The sequence below is a fragment of the Vulpes vulpes genome, chromosome 12 (genome assembly GCF_048418805.1).
Source record: "Vulpes vulpes isolate BD-2025 chromosome 12, VulVul3, whole genome shotgun sequence".
In the NCBI taxonomy this organism is placed as follows: Eukaryota; Metazoa; Chordata; class Mammalia; order Carnivora; family Canidae; genus Vulpes; species Vulpes vulpes.
Genome location: NC_132791.1, coordinates 179892294 through 179906073, shown reverse-complemented (window position 1 = coordinate 179906073; position 13780 = coordinate 179892294). Strand labels below are relative to the sequence as shown.

The window sequence follows — 13780 nt, the reverse complement described above, 5'->3', positions numbered from 1 at the left end:
TGGATGCAGGAAAGCTCTTGAACATAAACCTTTGGATTTTCTCAGTCCCTCAGCTTCCTGCTTCACTTTCTTTGCAATTTCCTAGGAAATGTCAGCTGGAACGTGCTGCTGCTGCTGCAGCCGCCGCCACCGCCTTAGTTTTTCAGGCTGAAGTGAACTTGGGACTTGATGGTTTTGGAGAACGGCCCACGTTTTTACTTTCCCTGCATAGACACATCCTTAAATGTCTCAGGTGTGACTGTAAATGCTTCTGGCAGAGGCAGGCTCTTCCCCGCTATACCAGGCAGTGAGTGCGTGCGAGGCACCTACAGACTCCCCTGCATGCTCGCAGGTGTGGGACTCGGTTCCGGGCCATCTCTAGGGCCTACGTGTGTCCCGAGCGTCAGACTCTGTCGTCCAAAGTGCCGTTGCATCTGTGGTGGTCTTCGTGCATGCCGGGGTCTGGCCAAAGGAGAACAGGTTGAGCCGGTGTTTTCTGGGTGTGGTGTTGCCTGAAGTTGGCCAGATGTCTGTTTCCTAGATTTTGGTTTGGAAAGTGTAAGCCTTTGTGCTTTATTTTTATGAATCAGCTTGTTTTACCAGCTGTGCATCTAAGTGGCTGACGATCATGCAGGATGAAGCTCATTGACAGGCAGTCCGTCACTCTGCTGTCCACCGGTGGGAGTAAACTGCTGTTTCTGCGTGCACTCTGTGCTCTGTGGGGGACAAGGCTGATTTCTTAATAGGCTCCAGACCCTTTGGGTGCTGTGGGCATAAGACCGAGGCTGTCAGCAGGCTGGGAATTCCAGCCCCTCACTTGTGCCAGCCTGTGACTTAGTTACTGGAGTCATGGCTGGATTTTTCTTGGTGGCGTGCTGTTTGTGTTGATGGCCAGGAACAAACTGCTCGCCTGTTTCTCTTTCGTTTTGCTTTTTTTGCATATCCTCTCCCCAAACAGCCCATCATTCCTCTGGGCACGGGCACATCATGTCTCCCCGGTGTTGTAAACGCCTTAGGTCTATGCAGCCAGCCCTCCACCTTTCATTCCCATGCTGTCATCCCTGTATAGATCGCATCCATCAGCGTTCGACATTCCTGTTCAAGGAGCCATCCTGCAAGGTCTCACTTATACCCATTAGGTTCTAATCACCACCATCTAATATCACTTCTGGTACATCCTGTTCATTTCCCATACACCGTCATTTGTGCATAGATGCTTAAGTACACTTACAGGCTTTCCTTGACTCTCTTCACCCCCGTATTTCCAACATTTTCCAATTAAAAATAAATAGGAAATTATTATTTTTATTATTATTTTTTTAATAATAATAATTATTATTTTGCATTAAGCATAAGACCTCTCCCTGACTCACCAAGTGAGTTTCAACTCAGGAGGATGATACCGGTCTTGTTAATGGAAGCTGTTATTTATTTATTTATTTTTAAAATTTATACTCTATCACTCATGTGTGTTTATCTGTCCTGTCTTCTCCCCTCCGACCATGGAAGCCTGGCAGTGTTTATTTCAGGCAGAGTGTTCTTGAAAGACAGATGCTGGTAGGGACTGCCTAGGCCTCACACCTGGGATGTTAGAAAGCTTTCAGGCACATCTGTTTGGGTGAAAGATGTCCTTTTTTGTAGAGGAGGGGGACTAGGAGGGAAATGGTGCCCCATCAAAGGGGCTTCCCTTCCTCATCCCGTGTGGGCATAAACCCCCAATTCTGACCCTATTTCCAGACACCTTAGATGATACTTCCAAATCCATGAAGTGGTCTGTTGTGCTGAGCAAATGCATGAGGGCCCCTTCCTCCTCCGTCTAATAAGGCCGTCTTTCTACCAGCCTTGGCTTTTCTCACCTTTGCCCGTCAAATACTCTGTCATCAAGACAAGACACCATGACTCACTCTGTCCCCTTCTCTGCGCATTCCCAGTAGCATATGGAGTTTGAATCAGTATTTTCCTCCACTACTTTGTTTTTACCAGAGGTCGGAAATAAAACACCCTTCTTGGTTTCAAGGGCCTTCTATTTTGCATGCCTCTTCTTTCCAGAACATTCCAGTTTGGTGTGAGGTTAAACTGTGCAAAATACTGTTTGAAAGAAAGGAGCAAAAGAGAAAGGAACTTGTCAAAATGCATTTGTTAGATCACATTTTAAATGAAGTACAATTGAAGGTAGTTTTTGTCCAAAGAAAGGAAAAACCCCTGCAAATCCGCTGAGCTCCCAGAGAGCGCGCCTCCTTTGTCGTCGCCCTGACATTGAAGTGTAATTTTTCATGGTTATTTGGACTGGAAAATGGGGGGGACGGGGAGAGATGGGTCTGCGATTATTTCCCATAAATGACAACACAATCACATCACGCTCCGCTACAAACATGCTCGGGGAATTTGCCTTTTTACATTTCATGTGTGAAAGCAAAGCAGCAATCCTGGCTCCGTAGAAATCCAGGGGAGCTAATCCCCGCTGAATTCCCTTTCCTTCGGAGTTCGGGACAGAGCCGGGCTTCTTGTTCGGCGGTGGATTCCGAAGCCATTTCAGGGGTGGGTTTGTGTTTTACAAACTGGAACTCGCATCTTTCAGTTATTTAAAAGAGACAGAGAGAGAGAGAGAGAGAGAGAGCTAGAGAGCGAGCTAGAGAGCGAGCGAGAACTCTCCCCGTGAATAGCCACCAGGCGAGTCTGTAGACATATTTAGTCCTGTGTGCTTTGTCACCGCACATTGGCTTTCATCCTTTCTGCATTTCTGCAGGAGGCAACCCAGGTGCTTCTGCTAAGAACACAGATAAATGGAACTTGTTGCAATCCTGGCTCGAGGCGGTTCCTCCCTTTCTCTCCTCCCGTGACCCCCACCCACCCCCTTAATTTTAGCGTGGTTTTGACAGACCGTTCCGACTGACCAAGTGGCCCTGCCCAGGAGAGGGACGGTGGCAGGACCTGTCCCTCGCCACACAACGGCGGTACTTTCCACGTGGCGTGGGCCTTCTGCGCTGCGTCAGAAGGGGGCACGTTTGCTCCGGGAGGCCTGAAGAGGCCATAGCGCTCGGGAGCTGGGAAGCGCTGTCTCCGGCCCATGCACAGGCCGGGCCAAGTCAGGTCAGCAGCCGAGGGAGACTCCAGGCCTGCGTCGTCGCGGGCGACCTCGCTTTACCCAGCGGGGGCCGCACACACAGGCTGCAGCACGCCCGGCCTTCCCAGGCTCCCTCCCGCCACACGATCCCCATTTTTCTTGTTTCTATAAACAGTGGCACGATCTTCAAATATACAAAAGCATAAATGGTCTCTATTCTCCAATTATTCATTTTAATAATACCCGGAGTTGCCTTCAGCGTGTTGATTCTTTCAGCCTGGTGCCAAGAGGCAGGGTCACCAGGGTGGGGGACGGGAACAAGGCCGGGGGAGGCAGCAGGGAGGCAGGGTCCTTCGGCGCCGGCCTTGCGCGCTCTGTGGCCCCGGGTGTACTGGTAAACGAACACCTAGTGGCCACAAGAATTCTTGCAGTAAACCCTTCACCTCTGAGGATCCGCGTGCACCCGAGCTCATCCCTGGCCGAGGGGCGTGTGTCTCCGGCGAAGCGCGGCCCCCAGTTCCTCTCCTGCTCACGTCCCCTTTGTCTTGGGGGACTGAAATCCACGTGTAGAACCATCGTCTTCTACGAGGCAGTTTTGTTTAAAACAACTGGTTAGCACTATGGCCACGTTATTTCTTAAAAAGTGACCAGGGTGGGAAAACTGCCCGCAGCAGCCCCAGGCCAGCCCCAGCTGCTCTCCCCGGCTGGCAGAGGAGGGTCCTTGGCTGGACGGCTCAGCCTGGCACGGGGCTCAGGGTGGGAAGAAAATCGACAGGGCCACAGACGGGGGCCGCCCGGAGGGGAGGCCTCCCTCTGCTTTTCCCGTGCTCCGGCGCTTCGATCTTGTGCAAGAGAGGGACTTGAGGGAGGCCAGGGCAAGCAGGAGTGTGCAGGGCCCGCCTGCCTGTCGTCTCTGTGGGGAGTGGGCTTCTCACCAGATGCCTTGGGCTCTGCTGCTGCTCTGGAGCCCTGATGTCTGCTGGAAAAGAAATGTCTTACCCTGAGAAGGGGGGGGAATATTATACTTCTGCTGGATAAATGAATGCCCTAGGCTTGAAGTCTTGGAGTCCTTGCCTGCTTTACCCACCGACCCCCCCCCCCCTGCTCCCCACACCCTTACCCAGCCTCATCCTTCGCCCCTTTAAGGTTTCCTGCCTAGACTGTGGCAGTTGCATTTTACAATGTTCCACTTGCCAGTGTCGGTTTGGATTCCTGGACCCTTTGCTTTGTGATTTTGCATTTCCCCTCAATCTATATACCCTGTTAAGATGTAGAAAATAGAATGGACCAATTCAGCTTGCAATTAAAAATACTATTCAGGTGATTACACACAAGGCACTTCAGGGGAGACTTTACGTTTCCCATTCCGTGTGTCGGCATGAAAACACGCAGTCACGTTCACCAAGATGCTGAGTATATAAGGCAAGTTAAGAGAACGATACACACTTGTGGTAAGCAAAACCACGGTAACTTACAGGAAAATTTCTGGGACTGCCGCATTGTTGACCAGAAAACCTAATCGCTCGACGCTATGCCTCGTGTAGTGTCCAGCCACATGGCCAGGGCTGGAAAGAAACCGCCGGGAGAAAACCCCGAGTTAAATGTTCCCGAAAACGTGCTTGGGAATGTAGCAGAATGGATTCTTGGGTCCTGGATCTGAGCGTCACTGGACAGTTGGGAGAGCCCCCCAGCGGTAGGACCCGTGGTCACCATGTGGTGAGATCATACTTGCCAAAATGTCATGGAGGGAGAACAGCATCGTTCATCCCAAGCGTTGCTGCCATTTATCTCTTCCTGCCCGGCTTGGAGAGGGAAGACAAGAGTAGGGGTGAAGAGCCGGGAACAGCAGCGCCGTCGATCGTATCCTATTACGAGTTTCTGTTGCAGGAGAATTCTGACGCACTGGATCTTATTAGAAGGAGCGGTCTAGGCCTTGGGAGTATCTTCTATATGGTGGAATCTGATTTGACTTTATTTGCAAAAGGAAGCACGCATATTCTGTAGGGGACGTACGGCCAGTAGAGGTTTCCTACGGATAACAAAAGGCCAAGAGGACTGGGCACATTGGAGCGCTCTACCCTTTTCAGTTGTGCCAACCAACATTTCAGAAGGGCAACAGATGGACCACAGTGTCCTACGCTGAATCTGTAGCCACCGAGTCCAGCAACTGCGCAGGACTCACAGCAACAGGGGACCAGACACCATCATGGAGTCCCACCCGCTACACATGCGGAGACGCCAGCGTATGTGGCTGCCACGTTCCGTGGTCCTCCTGCCGGTCCTAAGGTTGCAGGCCTTTCTCACAAGCTTCTGTGGTTGTTGTTGGTTAATTAGGTTGAAAATGGAGAAAGGAAAAGCTTTAACCCTATCTTCAAAGTAGGCAGATTGGTTATTTTGTTTTTCAGAGAAGAGGTCCTATATACAATTAAAACTTGTTTCTGGTAAACCTCGTTCCAGGAAAGATGAGCTTTTAACAAAAGGCTTTTGACAGCTGCAGGCTATTTCATTTTTTTTAATGCCGAATGAAAAATCAATACATTTTTCTGGGTTATACATATTCAGAACAGGCCTGATATTTCCATTATAATGGAAAGTGGGTGTCTGTGCACATCTCGCCTGTCAGAGCTGCACCACCGCATTTTCCAAGCCACTGCTAAATATTTCAAACCTGATTTGATTGTGGTTCATGACAGCTAATGTTTCTCAGCTCTTGAGCCTGCCGACAGGCGAACGCACTTTATTTCACCCTCACCCTCAAATATGGCTCACCCCAAAGAAAAAGGAAAGAACAATTTCATTCTTCAGGGATCCCGGATTGTTGTATTATTTAAGTAACGCGATCGCCTGAGAGCCCTGGCGATTCTTAGGAGAATTTCTAAATTTCTATCACACCAAGGTACTCCGGGGCTTTTGTGGGGCTTGGGGGGAAGGTTTGAGTTGATCTACATTGCCCTGTGAAGAGTTTGGAACAGAGGGACTAGTCCTCGCCATTGACCGACTCCCCTTCCGCCAAGTCGGAAAGCGATTTGTGAAGGACACCAGTGGACGTGGCCCTTGGCCCCGGTGCCGTGGGAGCGGTATTGTGTTCTCGGCAGCTGCCGCGTTTCCTTGGGTAACACGCTGGGGGCGTGCGTGCCGTGGTAGCCAGGCGGCCTTTACGGTGAGGCCACCTCCGCTCTTGCCGCGGCCCAGTCCTCCTTTCGTACATCAGTGTCCAGGTGGTTCATAAAATTTTTGCAAATCAGCACGGGGCTGCCAGGTGGCAGGGACCCCTCCTCCTAGAGCAGGTGTCACCACACGTTGGGGAATCACACAGTCGCCCTCGCCAGCGTTAGCTGTATAAGGTATGTGAAGAGAATCATTGGCCTTGGTGGTTAGCGAAACCACCCTGACTGAAGGCAGATTTTCTGTAGCTGCGGCATCATCACGTCAAAAGCGTGAGGTGCCCCAGAACGCTTCCCTTTTAGAATATATTTCTCTGCTGAAATTCTCACACCTGCGGGCTCTGCGCTCCGCCAGGAGACAGGAGCGAGCAGCCTGGGTTTGGCCCGCGTGCTAGTAAGTGCTGTCTGGGAGAAGCGGTTGTAAAAGGGAGGCATTGATGGAAATAGATTTTTGTTTTTTTAAAGACCTTCAGCCACTGTTTTATGGAGAGGCTGAAGGCAGAGGGGTAGCAGGAAGACCTCCCAGTTATTCAAGGTTTGCTTCTGTTTCCTCATCCCTTTACCGTAAAAATACATTCAAATAGGAGGGGTGCCCTTGCCTGAGGTCCCTGGGGGGTACCCATCACAGCAGCCTTCTGCTCTAGGGTTCGGAGCGGCACCTCTCTGGAGTCTTCTGAGAAGCAGACGTGCCGCCCGGGTTGTGCTGGGCCTGCTGCCCCCTGCCAGGACCAGGCAGGGCATCGGGAGCAGACCTGACCTCCTCGCCCAGAGCCTGGCTGCGCCCTTGAGAGGACGTTCCTGGCGAGGAGTTCAGCTTGGTTCTGGACTATGACTAAACTCTTGGGGAAAAGTGGTTTTGATTTGTCTGTTTCAGCCTTAAAAGTAGCGCAGTGGCTGCCGTGTGTCTTACTAAAGGGAAGCAACTTCATCCACTGAGGGAAAGACAGAATTTTCCAGATAACACTGGATCGTCAGTCCATCAAGTCTTTTCCTACCGTCTGTCAGTTGCCGATACTATTTGGGGGGGGGGGGGAAACCAACTTTCGTAATGACCCAGCCAGTTGCCACTGACTTCCGGGGTGGAAGATGCAATCTGTGAGAAACTACCCTCCTGCCTGCTTGCTCCATCAGCATGTGGGTGTCAGATAGCAGCCCCAGGGGCGCAGAGGGCTGAGGCCTTGCTTCCCGGGTCCCCACGTGGTTCCCGTTGCAGCAAGACCAGGCCCTTTCTTGGGTGCCAGAGGCCTGGGTCTCAGTGAGTGGGGTTTCTCTAGGCTTGGGGACCAATAAAACACCGCCCACAAAACATTACGGGTCTGAGCTGTCCAGACAAATGCATAGTTTGTATCTCTGTTTTTTCATCATTTCTCTACCTTTATTGGTATTCAGAGCTCACAGTTTTCTGGTTACTGTCAGCCTGGGCTTTCATCCATTTTAAAGAGCAATTTTTCCTCTTGCTGTTGATGATGATGGTATAAAGACAGATGGTGTAACTGCTTATGAATGTCCTATTTTATTTCCCCGGGACCAGACAGTTCACTTGAAGACGTATATTATTTCCACATGCTCAGGTTGGGCCGCCCAGACGCTGTCTGCTGGGTTCAGCGAGCTGCCCTTCCGGGCCTCGCCATGCAGAGGGCGACACCTGTAGGTCGTAGGTGGAAGTGCACCCTGCTCGGCTGCGGGACCGGGTGCTTAGGTGGGGGTGAGGACGCCGAGCCCCTTGTGAGGGAAGCTGTCCGGGAGGTTCCTGAGCATTTCTTCTTCCACCAAGCATAGAACAGCCTTTTGGTGAATGAGTGACAAATGATAATATGAAACCTAATATGAAAAGAAGAGGTTCTGGTTTCTAAACGTTAACAATAAAGAAAAGGAGCGGGAAGAGAAAGTGAGTTTCTGAATTCACGCCTGTCCCCCGTCCACTCAGTAGAACTCAGCTGCCTTCACTTTTCTGCTTGTAGCAGGGCAGGGAGGGAAGAAAGCCAAGAACCCAGGAGGCTGATAGAACGAGGGCTCAGGAATATCCACAAAGCCCTGTGCGGTTTCCTTGCTCGTAGTAGCGATGATGTGCTTATTCTTCACACCCTGTGTCTTCTGAATAAGACCTATTTGGAAGGGCCCGGAGAACTGGGGTCAGTGAGAGTGACTGTGAGTTCCCAATTCCGAGCTCCGATGGCTGTGGCCCACACGATGCGCTGACCTTGGAGGTGGTCTCCCTGCGGGCCCACTCCTTCCTTCCCGCCTCTGCAGAGCAGCACCGCAGCTGCTGTTCTCCACATCAGGGTGTTGTCTGTTTCATAGGTGTCACACTGTCTGCATCTAAGGTGAGTGTGTGTGTGTGTGTGTGAGAGAGAGGTGGAGAGGAGGGGCCACTCGGCCATCTCTGCATAATCAAATGTGATTAATATCTACACTACTACAGATAGTTTGTGTCACAGCATGTACTGGGGCGAAGGGGTGTATTTTAAGAGCCCTCGCTCCTTTGGGCAGACCCAATTTAATATTGATTGACTGAATTCTGGTATCACCATTCAGGAAAGGATTTTATAATTATAGCATTGAACGGTTTTATCAAAAGTGTAAAAATACGCATTGAACATCCTGGTTCAACATAATTAAGATTATGCATACGTCATACTGTGTAGTTTGGTTGTTATTCTCTACTAACACTTGTATATAAATTTTTTTCTCTACTCAGTGGTGTATAGTGTTAATACGGCACTGTATATCAGATTGACTTCACACCATGGTTGCCGGTTGCCATGATTTTTCTCTGAACTAAAGGGCGTATGGGGAGACCTGACGTTAACTTCACTATGTCGTAAGACAAACAGGAGATGCAGAGATTAGATGGGGAGGCTTCTTAATTGGGGATGAAAATAAGCACTCTGTTATTTTGCCTATGTTCCCCAGGACTGCCTCATAAATCCTGGATTGGTGGGAATGAAGAAAGAATGTTCCCTGACCCCCGAATTCAGTTTTCCAGTCCTTGGACTGCCATTGTTTTTCCGGGAAGAATTAGGAAAATCTGACTTGAAGTAGATACTTTCTTCTTCAGGTGTTTTATATACCCTCTGAGGTCATTTTACACTGAACTCCTCTTACTTCCTTTGCATGATGAAATTTAGAAGCTATTTTCTGCAGGTTTGGGGAGGGTAATACCCTGAAACATTGAAAAAGTAGGGTAGCAGCTCCAGAGACCTAGAGTGACACCGGTCTGAGCCCCAAGTCCCAATACTCAGTTCCTGTGCATCTGGTCTGGCACCAGCCCCATGTAATCAATGCAAGCAGCCTGTTCTCGTGTCCCTACATCCAGGACAGTGTGCTCTTCAGAGTCTGCTAATAATTTCGTCATCAGCCCACCTCAGTTTGCCTGAATTTGTTAAATTCACTCATTTAACCCATTCTTAATAAATGTTTTGGGTAATGATCCAGAGAGCCAGGAGAACAGGAGAGAAATCTCTTGCTCCCTTTCCATCAACATCTATAGGGTATCTTATAGCCTCTTCCTTCCTACTTGTGCAGGTGTTTTATGTCAGGAGTAACAAAATGACCATGTTGGAAATGACCATTCTTCTGTCTTCACCCAAAGCATTCTGTATTGAGCTGGAGAGAATTTCCATGGCTAGTTTTAAACCAGTGTTGGGTAAAGAATGGACTGGCTTCAAAAGAAAAATATGTGATGCTCTTAGAAATTTGTTTCCCTTTCTCTATAAATCTAGCTTCTTGCCACTGACGCCTGGCATGCCTACAGATGTTGTTTGTACAGATGTTGTTTGTTTTCTAGAACTCTTCACATTAATGAAATCCTATCACTGATAGTCTATGATCCTTGAGACTGTGAGTAATTGTTAAAAAGCAAGCAAACAAAAAACCAACAACCACCTCCCGCCGTGGTCTGGCACGTGCACACATACTGCGTGGCCTCTGCAGGGTCCATGGTAGGATCTAGCCTTGTTCACATCCAGGACGCACTGGGGTCAGAGCTAGGCAAGACCCAACATGTGGCTCCCTTTTTGCATTTTCAATTGTAAAAGACTTGCATGCAACTTCAGGAATTTAGATGGGAGCTATTTCTTCAACAGGATTGGCTTTACGATATTAAAAGCTCAAATGAGGCATTCAGAATCCATCTGGAAATACCTAACATCCACACGTCTAGAGCGAGTCTGTCTCCTGCCAGTGAATGGGGAAGGGAAAGACCTCGGCACCCCTGTGGTGCAGGCAGCCTTTCGGGGGCCACGAGGAGAGAGGAAGGACCATCATTGGCATCGGTGTATTGTGGTTGGTAATTTTTTGGAGTAGGAGTCAAGAGTCTTTCATCTGATCACTTTTAATCCTTGACATTTTGTTTTTCTTCTATTTCAGAAGAAGCCATTGAAGATGTTGAAGGGCCCAGTGAAGCGGCTGCTGATCCAGAGGAGCTTGCTAAAGACCAGGAGAGTGGAGGCGAGAAGGACCAGAGCAAGTGGACAGGTAGCGTGTGTGTGTGTGTGCTGCCCTTGAACCCCTGACCTCTCTCCTCTGGAAGAGTGAGGCTGACAGGTCAGGGAGTAGATGCATCCTTAACCTACCCAGAAAAACTGTTCTGTGTACTTGGAGAAGGGTCTGGGTTTTGCTTTCTTGAGTGGCCAGCTTCATTCTCCTTCTCTTACGTTATATGAAAGAATTTTTAAAGCTTTTCTTAAATGGCCCCAAAGCCAGCTTGTTTATTAGAGCATCCAGGTGTCTGGCTCTATGCCAGGGGCTTCTGTGTTTCTGAGGTCACACTGCTTTCCGCAGCTTCTCTCTGGAGCTGCTTCACCCTTGATGGAATTCTTCCTCCATTGAAGGTCCAGTTACCTAGCCCTGCTGCCCCCAAGCCCAGTGGCGGAGTTTGCCCTGTGCACCTTGACTGGGAGGTCACCCATGAATCTCCAAGGAGTCAGCATTGTAGAGCGGGCTATGTTCCGCACACTGCGTGTCCCACCTTGCCCCTGCGGTGAGCGCCCACACCCTGAAACGCACCCAGAGCGGGGCAGGCAGTGAAGCCAGGCATAACGACATGGTACCAAAACCAGAAGAAGTTGATGTCAGGAAGGGAAGTGCTATTTCTGGAAAACTTAGTGTTGTGAGAGGGGGAACAGCTATCTCTTGTGATGATAGGATTGCTGTATTGGAGGAAAGAAGAGCCGAGACTGAGAAGAAAAGCTTAGAGGTGTTTTTGTTGTTGTTGTTGTTGTTGTTGTTTTGGAGGAGCCAAGTTGTTTCTGAGAAGAGTTCTCAAGACAGGTAAGTCTCCCAGAAACCACCACAGTTCTTAGAGGAAATGGTATGACAAGCAAAGGAAATTATTTTATTTGGTCAACCTAATTCGTACTGCCTTCCATTATTAATATTGTAATACTTTGTGTTTTTTCAAGAAAATATTTACCTTCTAGAGTCTGTATTGGTTGGGCCTTTGTTACTTTTCCAGGCACGACTGTTCTTAAATCATGTCAGTGTTGGCCTTCTCTATTTAAACAAGATACAGAATCTTGGAGAGAGGCCAGGGGAGAGCAATGAAAATCACTGAAGGCTGAGAAATATTGCCTCTGAAAAGAGGCTGAAGAAATTGGGGCTGTTCAGTCTGTAAAGGAGAAATTCGAGAGGCAGCTTAACAGCTTCCAAATTTCAGGAGGGATGGGGCGGAGTAGGTGATGCGCCTGTTCAGTGTTTCCTGGGACAGAGAAACAGGGTGTCACGGCTGCTGAGTGAGCGACTGGCATGCTAGGTGGACTTAACTGTCCTTTTTTGAACTGTGGTGGCCAGAGGCCTGCACTTGAGAGATGCTGAAGGACAGGGCCGAGCACCCTAGGAGGGGTTTGCCAGGGCAGGCTGGGAGCAGGACACGGATGTCTGTCCTCAGAGGTCTTGATCACGGGAGGATCGCGCTGTGTTGCTTGTCACACTGGGTTTTTCCTGTACTGTCAAAGCGAAATGGACACACACTTTGCAGACAGAGAGGATCTGGGCAAAAGGATTTCACACTCGCTGTTGGAAGGCCGAGTAACCTTCCAGGCCATCTGTCCTTTGTTTTCCCAGTGTGGGTCCCTGGTTTCTAATCCTGGCTCTGCCACTTATTAGTTATGTGACCTTAACCTTTCTGTGCCTCTGTTTCTCATATGAGATGGGGGATTAAAAATAGTACCTGCTTTCAGGGGATCGCCGTGAGGATTATATGAATATGGGAATCTTAGAACAATGCCTGGCATATAGGAAGCTCTATGTTAGTAAGGTTTTTGTTGTTATTTTAATAATTTAGTTAGATGAGGAAAAGTAGTAGGGGTTTCTCTTTGGGTCCTTTCCTATGAATGTGAAACTGTTGCCTGGCAGGTGTGGTTTCTAGGAGTTTCGAGAAGCTGAGGGGAGGAACAGCATATAAGAACTTAGTAGGATCACGCTGATAGTATGTGATGTGCATTGCCTGCATTCTGTGTGCTACAGACACTGAGTAAATGACAACATGTAACTGCCATTTGCAAAATTTCCACTGTGCGCCAGGCCCGTACCGAGCATCTCACACGTGCTCCCCTAATTCTAAGACTAGTTGAGGGCAAGCTCGCTCAGTTGAGGGTAAGCTCGCTCGGTTGAGGGTGGTTTATTTAAATCACATTCAGAATGTTGAGAATTCAGTGGGAGTGTGTCCTTACAGAGCAGTGGACATGCCAGGCCATCAGGAGCACCATAAATATGAGCTCTTTAATAAAGCCCCACTTTCTCGTTCGTTCGTTCGTTCATTCATTCATTCATTCATTCATACAACAGTCTGTACTGTATCTCCAGAAGATAGAGATGAGACAGAGAGAGAAACCATGGATGAATAACTCAGAGGTGCCCCTTACCAGTCACGTAGTAGTAAAGTGAGAAGGGACAATTCTTTCCTGACTCCTGCAAATGATCCTCTTTTGACCCGAAGCATAATTTTGTCTATGTTGTCTGAGTGTGTAATGACAGGCTTTATTAAGGTACTTGAGCCGATTTGATCTTGGAATCGATACAGGTGGCAGCAACCTCTTCGCAGCTTTCTTTGGGATCCTTACTATTTTATAAAAAAGAAATATCTGTGTTTGTTCCATTTATGCCCTAAATTGAACTGTTCCTATCTGATTAAATGTGATGGGGAGTGCTTCCTCCTAGCAAATAAATAAATAGTGATTTCACAATTTGTACTGTTGATTAGTGGCCGCTCATGGTGCAGATTAATAATATTTCAAATGAGCCTGGATAATTGACATTTTCTCGGCTATTGATTATGTAGTTTGGGGTTTGTACAGGAATGGATAATCTTTGCTAAAAATTTTTAGTCATTTATTTTTATATTGGAATGGGACTCCTGATTTCCTTTTTGGTGTCCATTGGTCATCCTCTTCGGGCTTCTTTATTTAGATGTCAGGTCTTTGACCTCAAGTGGCAGCAAGGCAAGATAGTGGTTTGAATCACAGCAGCATCGATTCCACGGCCCGTGGCTGGATCCCAACCATGAGCAGGGCACCGGGCAGAGTTCCACTGATCACAAGTTCCATGATGACAGGCCCTGCCTTCAGGGAGCGTA

The 13780-nt window shown here is 48.7% G+C and overlaps 1 protein-coding gene across 4 annotated transcripts in view; it reads left to right on the top strand.

Moving 5' to 3' along the window:
- The window catches only part of ZFHX3 (zinc finger homeobox 3), a 956897-nt gene that overhangs the window by 904735 nt on the left and 38382 nt on the right, over nt 1-13780 (top strand). For all 4 annotated transcript variants that reach the window (XM_072731601.1, XM_026011600.2, XM_026011599.2 and 1 more), the window contains one exon: nt 10576-10683. In XM_072731601.1, coding sequence (XP_072587702.1) covers nt 10576-10683 — 108 coding nt within the window. The remainder of the gene's footprint in view (nt 1-10575; nt 10684-13780) is intronic.